At 40.1% G+C, this 8,401-nt stretch overlaps 1 protein-coding gene across 6 annotated transcripts in view; it reads left to right on the forward strand.

Moving 5' to 3' along the window:
- The window catches only part of RFX3 (regulatory factor X3), a 367,918-nt gene extending 361,420 nt beyond the window's left edge, over positions 1–6,498 (forward strand). For 5 of the 6 annotated variants that reach the window (XM_068271398.1, XM_068271396.1, XM_068271400.1 and 2 more), the window contains one exon: positions 4,149–4,476. In XM_068271398.1, the coding sequence (XP_068127499.1) occupies positions 4,149–4,390 (242 nt within the window). In that variant the 3' untranslated portion in view covers positions 4,391–4,476. Of the gene's footprint in view, positions 1–4,148; positions 4,477–6,429 lie in introns of those variants that run through there. The other variant, XM_068271397.1, reaches the window with a different exon arrangement.
- The last annotated feature ends 1,903 nt before the right edge of the window (positions 6,499–8,401 follow it).

The raw sequence follows: 8,401 nt of genomic DNA on the forward strand, positions 1-8,401 counted from the left end.
GCAGCCAGGGCGATCAGACTTCCCCCCTTTTTTCCCCACTAGGGGGATGTCCTGCTGGGGGGGTCTGATCGCCGCCGCCTGCTTGCGCTTGCGGGGGGGCTCTTCGAAGCCCCTCTCCGCAGCGCTTCCTGGCCGCCTTCCTCTTCCCTCCCTCTCCCTCCCCCTGTGAGCGGCGCAGGACGGATTTCTGTCCTGCGCCTGATGGGATAGGCTTTAGCCTATCAGATGCCGGCGAACCCCGGCCAATCAGAGGCCGGGGATCGCCGATCTCCTCTACGGCGCTGCTGGAGACAGGGATAGCTGACCAATCCAAGCAGGTTTTGTATACAACTACTAGCCAATCGCCGATAAGGTACATGCCTTGCCGTGATTGGCTGATTGTTGTATACTGGGTACCACACACAGTACAGCACAAATATTTGTACCTGTTTATACAGTATAGCACCAGTACATGCAGTACAGTATACAAATGTACAACAGTCAAGAGGGGTAGTCTTATACGGCGAGTATATCACAAAATTTAGATTTTAACTGGAAAAGTCGGGGGTCGTCTTACACGCACAGTCGTCTTATACGCACAGTCATCTTATACACCGGAATGTACAGATAGCCATGTTTTTTTTTACTCACACATAGCAGGTGAGAACAGGGTGTGAGTCCATGTTTGTGTGTGTGTAGCGGGAGGAGGGGGTTGGGGGGAGGGGATGAGGTTTATGTGAACCTGGTGTGTGGAGCGGGTGAAGATAACTTCCATGATATGGCTCTTTCTAGTTCAGCCACAGCCAAAATGAAAGTTGATTTGGAGGACTTGAAACTCCCCTCTCTTCTGCCACACCCTCCTGACATAATCTTCCATCGTTCATTAGTGGACAGACATGACCGCGTGCAGATCAACTGATTTAACCACTTCAGGACCACAGTGCTAAACCCCCCTAAAGACCAGGCTATTTTTTGTTTAATTGGCCACTGCAGCTTTAAGGCCAAGCTGCAGGGCCGCACAACACAGTACACAAGTGATTTCCCCCCCCCCCCCTCTTTTCTCCCCACCAACAAAGCTCTCTGTCTATTTTTTTAATTAAATTTAGCTATTTATTATTATATTTTTTTCCTCCCTCCCTCCCTGAAGGCAGCCAGTCATGGTGATCTTCTCTCATGGGCTTCACACTATGAGAGCCGATCGCTCTCTTGTCCCCCAGGGGGACAGCGGTGTCGCATGGCTGTCCCCAGTACAGCGCTGCTGCTGCTGATTGCAGCGCTGTACTAACAGAAAAGACAGCGATTTTGCCGCATAACAGTTTCTTGCCGCTTGGAGACTGAAGGTGGGGCGAAGCTCTGCCCCCCAAGCAAGAGATGCGCGTGCAATGTGCGCGCAATCTCCTGCAAAATGCAGCCCCAGGACTTGACGCCAGTTGGCGTTAGGCGGTACTCGGGCTGCCGCCACGCCCATGGGTGTGGAGCGGACTTAAGGTAGTTAAAAATATACAGATTTGTTTTGGAGCTTGATACTGATTTTTCAAAGTCCAAGTTGCCAAATAAAAATCAGTCAGATTATTGCACTGAAAACTGTCACTGAGAGAGTGAAAGCTAGAATCTAATTTGTCACTGGGAAATAATACAGACAGATTGGTACCTAAGGTCCATTGTTGTTAGATTATCATATAATAAACATAGTGGGCCTGATTTTATCAAGACAAATGCAAAGAAATTGTCAGATAGAGCACTCGATCAACAGCAACCAATCAGAATGCTTGTGTATGACAATATTACAGTTTTCCCCTGGTGGACTCAAGCACCAGAGCTACAGTCACTAGGGTGTGTTCAGTAGGCAGTAGCAGTGAAGAGCAGAAGAGCCCTTAACCACTACACTATTCAGCTATCTATCAGCTGAAAGCGAATTGTTTGATCTTGCACTAGCCTAGCTAAATCAGCCCATATGAGCAGTAACATTGGCATTGTGGGATGTAGTGACATACATTGATCACAGTCCTTTCAGCACTGCTCATCTCACCACAGATCTACTGATCACACTGTTTCAGAGGGTTTATATAAGAACAGGCTCAGGTAGAGCCTAGAGCTAAACCCAATGCACCAAGATGGCTGATGCTGAAATGACAGCAGGCAATGTATGCATACACAACTGGGAGTTTTTCAAGTATATTTTATTGATTATTAGTATTAATCCATTTCAATATCAACAACGCAAGGAGTTTTGAATCAGGATGATACCATTTATTGGCTAACTTAGAGATGAATAAACAGTGAGCTTTCAGCTTATAAAAAGCCTTCGTCAGACTGGTTCCTGACAAAAACTGAAAAACACAGCTTATATACACTGCCATACAGAGAAGAAAATATCAACAAAGGAAATAGTATATTTTAGTATATGTTATGATAATATGTTTACTTGTGTTTCTTAAGTGAAAATCATCAAATACTCCAGAGACAATTTACAATGTATGCTGGAAAATGTGTTGTCTGGCTTAACCTCTTGCCGACCGCGTCACGCCGATGGGCGTGGCCACGGCGGCAGCCCCAGGACCGCCTAACGCCGATTGGCATAAAGTCCTGGGGCTCTGTTTTGCAGGAGATTGCGCGCAGGCTGCGCACGCATCTCCTGCTTGGGGGGCGGAGACTGTTAGACGGCGTGATCGCCGTCTATTTACATGGTGCAGCGCTGCGATCAGCAGCAGCGCTGCACTGGGGACAGCCGTGTGACACGGCTATCCCCCTGGGGGACAAGAGAGCGATCGGCTCTCATAGGCAGAAGCCTATGACAGCCGATCGCCGTAATTGGCTGGCTGTGGGGAGGGAAGGGTTTTAAAGAGACAGTTTTTAAAAAAAAAACACATACAATAATATTTATTGCAATAAAAATAAACATGGGGGGAGCGATCAGACCCCACCAACAGAGAGCTCTGTTGGTGGGGAGAAAAAGGGGGGGAATCACTTGTGTGCTGTGTTGTGCGGCCCTGCAGCTTGGCCTTAAAGCTGCAGTGGCCAATTTTACTAAAAATGGCCTGGTCACTAGGGGGGGTTAGCACTGCAGTACTCAAGAGGTTAAGTTGAATGTGCTGAAGCATCTTCTGTGTAATACTGAGGTCACCTTACAGTAAAAGCAAAGCACTATAGGACACAAAAGCCATTTATTCCAGTTTTGCATTTATTTCCTCGCTCTGTTTTCTGTTTTCACTGGTAAGATGAGGAAAAGTGATTCACTCCAAAAAAACAAATGAGATTTTTTTTTTATTACTTACAGCATGTTATTATAACTACAATTATTTTTATCCTATTATTGCTATACCAGTATTATCAATATATATTTGTATAGCACTGGCATCATCTGTAGTTCTTTAAAGAGTCTACCTCACTAGTACAGAAGAGCTCAAAATCTTCTCCCTACTATAGTAATAGTCTAATGTACCTACTATAGCGTAGGGCCAATTTTTGAGGGAACCATGTCACTTATCTGTATGTTTTGGGAAACAGAAGGAAATAAGGAAACGCACCCAAACACATAAAGAATATTTAACCTTCAAACAGATAGTGTCCTAGCCAAGATTTGAACTTGGGACTTAAAGCAAATATGTGAGGTTTGCAATACATGAATTTAGATACTTACCTCCAGAGTCTTTCCCCATCCACCTCCATTAAGCCATTCCAGTGCAACCGTGCTGTGCCTACACACCACCATGAACCCTCTCAGGTTTTGGTGGAAAAAGCTGAGCCCGGTAGGGTCCATGCTACTACAGACGCAGACAGCTTGGCATGTGCAGTAGCACAGACCCAATCCGAGTCCGTGCTAATGTGCATGCTTCTGCTTCAACAAGTGGTTTTGTGGAGGGGAACGGCCGTGTGGAGGTGGAAGGAGGAAGCCTTTGGAGGATCCCATGGTGAGTATCCATTTGGGGCAATTTTTTCCCTACAGGTGCATTTTAATCAGTGTTTATCAAAAAGACTGTGTTACTAGCATCTGAGTTTTCACCAGCTACTGTTAGATGCTGTAGCATCGCTAAATGTAGCCTTTTCCGATTGAACGTTGTTTTGATTAATTTTTTATTTAATAATAATTTGCTTTCTGTGCATCTATGAACAGTTTGATATGTGTACTTGTTTACATTTCTCTTTCATATGTATGTTTGTTTATACAGATGAGGGTAGTGAAGTGGAGAGTGAAATGGATGAAGAAATGGATGATGCAAGTGAGCCCCCAGCAAAGAGGGAGAAGACCGAGTTGGTTCAGGCATTCCAGGTGGGCTGCATGCAGCCATCACTGGAGGGCAGCGTTCAGCAGAGCCTGGTTCTCAATCAAATACACAGTGAACACATTGTCACAAGCACTCAGACCATAAGGCAGTGCAGTGCCACCGGGAATACCTACACAGCAGTCTAGTGAACATGAAAGATTTCTAAACAGAGGTTTATAAATATAATGTATAATGGGCTTAAGAATATGGCAAAAACACAGAATATGCCTGACGGTTGACCATTGTCATATTTTCTTATTGTGACCTTATCTTTTGTTTTTTTGTCAGCCTTGCCCCAAGCACAGGTTTCTCTACTTCTCCCAGTGTACAAACATGTTTTTCTTTGTGCTTGGTGTTAATGTTGTTTTTATATGATTTATTATTTTTATTCATGTCATTCTTTTAAGCAGATTGTATCACAATTCCTAATTCTGTGGTATCCCACTGAAGTTATTTCAATACTGGAATTTTTTTTATATATATATTTTATTGCTGGGTTGTATTGTAGTAATTTTATTAGTTGCACTTCTTTTTACGAAACATTGATCGCTTACACTGGAGAAAAAAGGTGCGGCAGCAGACGAATGAAACATATTTTGGGCATCTCCGTATCTATGTAAGATAAGATATTTATATGTATGAAGGTAAATGTTTTGACTGTTGTTCTGTTGTGCAAAGGAGTATTCGAGCAACTTCTTTTGTGTCCTACAAGTCACTATAATGGCCTGCATGAAACTGTGCAGTATGCTCAAAGTTGTCATACAAGTGAAAACTATGCTTTTGTCTAACAGTGAACAACGCAAACAACTTCCGTTAATCGTATCCATCTATGTTAGGAAGATGTCTGTAAGGGCTGAGGGTGACTTGGCAAACATCTGTGCTTATCTTTAACTGGGAACTGCTCTGATGGTTTGACTCCACTTTGAAGGATTCAGCTAAGTGCACTCTCAGCCACTCCATTAGGGTACTACTGACTGTGCATTGGGTAGTACTATTGCACAAATGCTATATGCTGTTAATCAAATCTGTTAACAGACGGTATGAGATATAACATATAAGATCCAAAATGTAGACTTATTCAGTAAAGCCACTCAGTGTGCTGTATCGTATAACAAACCAATCAAATGTCAGTAAAATGAAGTCTAAACGGACTTCTGAGAAGTTACTAGGCATCACTGCACTTTGAACATTGCCATTGGTTGTAGCCTTTACTGAGTAAGCCTACTATAGGCCTTTAACCTCTTCAACCCTGAGGGGTTATAGTAGTGAAATGACTTTCTTTGCAGCAGTGTAAGATGACATGGCCTTTTATTCAATATGAAGGAGAAAGAAACGTATCTGATGTTACCAAAACAATGCCATGTCAAGAGTCAAAACTCAGGGAAGATGGGGTTAAAGAAACATAGGTGCTGAATAGTTAAGGACCAATGTCATAGGTTTGTGTTCCTTCTATTCCAGAAACTATTTCATAACAGTAGTTCATTCTGCTGCTATTACAGTGTATATATACATAGATTCATGTATATATATGGCTACATATATATATGTGAAGAATATAATTTATAGATTGCAAGGAATGTAGCGACCTGCATAGTATTTAAGATTGGGAACTGTTGCCCAAGTTCTTAGGTCAGCAATTCATGATGCCAAGGTAAAAATAATGAGATCGTTAGAGACTACGTTTCAATCAAGCTTTCTTTATCAGATCCATTACATATATTAAATCCGTTACAGTTCAGACCTGCTTTCTGGTAAATTGACTTGATTAGTCCATGCTTAATGAATAGGCTTTTAGTGTTATTTTTACATTTTCATTTGAAACCTAAGGGTTATTTATTCTATTATATTCTATGTGTTAGGCATTTTGTTAGCAGATGCATTAATACAGTGTATTAATTATACTGGAAAATTTAAATATGGGGTTAACCACCTTATACTCCATATTTGACCAACTCATCTTAAATGCATGAGTTCTATATTTTTGCCCTCTCCTTGTCTGATCTAAGCTTCACTTCCTGCTGATTGACAGAAGTTAAGACATCAAAAATATCAAAGCAATCATGTACTAATAGGGATGTCTTTACTTTATTTCAGAATATGATAGTTGTCTGACTGTTGTGCTGATCTTCTGCCACTAATATGTGTCAGCCCTGATTTACTAAAACATTCACTATCTGTTTTCTAGCTATCATGGTGTCCCAATATGAACCAAGTGATAGCTGCAATGATTACCAGAAAATTGCCTTATAACCATGTATTTTCCATGGAAGGTATTTTTTTTCATAGCACTGCAGCCTCTGGTGATTTTAAAAAATAACTAATTAATGATTTAGTTGTTAGAAAGTGATTACACTGTATTCTGTTTTTTTTCTTTTACGCTTTTTTTTAAATAGTACTTAAACATACATTACAGTATGTTTTCAAATTATTGTTACATTTCAATTTGTGATAAATGTTATCTAATAACATCTGTAAGTCCAGATTTTAAAAAAAAATATTATTTAGTATTTTTTTCCAAATACAAAATCAGGTTATTTACAGCAGTGTTTCTCAACATATTATTGGTATGTACCCCTTTTAAAACCCTGAACTCACCAAGTACCCCCTGGCATAGTAAACATTATCACAGGTACCCCTTGACTAATATATATTTAATCATAGTACATGATAATTAGTTCAAAACAATTTCCAAGCATTTACTATTGCTTTCAATTAACTAAAATACTAATTTGGTGTTGTTTAAATAAGATTTATAATTTTCTAAAACTCTAAATTGGTTATTTTTGGTTAAGTAAATCAAGCCTGAGTACCCCCTGGAACCATCAGGAGTACCCCCTGGGGTACGCGTACCACACGTTGAGAACCTCTGATTTACAGTATGTCCCTCACCCAAAATGAGTAGGCAGTTCAGGTGTTCTGACTTCAGTCTGATTCTATTAGTTTCATGCTTGTTCCTGTTTTATTAATCATAAACTACTAAGGCTAAAAGATCAGTAAGACAAGCTGGCAACCTGCATTTTTAAACTTGAATAAATATGGCAGCCTCTATAAATCTTTTATTTCAGTTTTATTTGTTTTTTTAAGAACTTGTTTTTATGGATTGACGGCTTTAATGTGGGTAATGAAAAGAAAACAAAATCATCTTCCTTATAATTAATTTAAAAAAAAAGTGTGCAGAAACTTTTTTGTGTGTTTTGTTTTTTAAATCCTCGCGTCAACTAGACTTGAGCAGTGAAACTTCACTGAACTTGAGCACTCATCTTCATTAGTTAATGATGCTTTTCCTTGCAAGCAGCCCAATACCGGTACTATGTATATATACTTTGCAGACCAATGCCATAATTAAGAAACAAATCACTGTTGTTTATAATTAAGCATGCAAAAATTAATGTCTTATCATCTACCCTTTGATGTGATGTTATGTATCAATGTTATGTAATTTGTCTCTTTATTTTGGAGACAGTGGCCTCAATTCACTAAGATCATGCTAGAGATAATAAGGCAAGAGAAAACTTACCTCCACACGTGAGAGAGTTATCTTACCTCTTCATTCCTTAAGTTACCTCTCCTGTAGTTAATTTACCTCCTCTGTAGTTAATTTATCTCCTCTGTAGTTATTTTCACATGCAGCTAATTAACAGCTTGTCTTTAACTCTGGAGTTATTTTAAGGATTGGAGAGTTAATTTAAAGACAGAAGAGTTAACTTTAGGTTTGCCTGAGGTAAAATGTTTCCTGAATACTACATGCCTTATCACCATGGTAACAACTCTAGAAGAGTTATTAAAGACAGGAGATAAGTTTAGTGAATTGAGGCCATTGTCTTAAGTGACTGAGACTGATCAAGAAGCCTTAGTTCTATGAATTATCTGTTTTAGTTTTTATCATTGTCAGGTTAATTGAGAACCTTCTGATAAAGAAAGCTTATTTTTAGAGTTACTCGTCTGCATTTTAACCTCTGCATCAAGGACTGCTGTATTCATGTGATTAGAATTATGTTTGTGGAAAAAACAAAGCATGTGAGAGTGATACATTTTAGGCTGTGTACCTGGCACACCTTATTGGAACTTCTCCCCATTTGTGTAGGGTATGAACAGGTGGCTAGACACACCATTGCCATTTAAGAATGTACATCAGGGATCACAGTACCTCGCCTATT

Source organism: Hyperolius riggenbachi, chromosome 1 (assembly GCF_040937935.1).
Source record: "Hyperolius riggenbachi isolate aHypRig1 chromosome 1, aHypRig1.pri, whole genome shotgun sequence".
Classification (NCBI taxonomy): Eukaryota; Metazoa; Chordata; class Amphibia; order Anura; family Hyperoliidae; genus Hyperolius; species Hyperolius riggenbachi.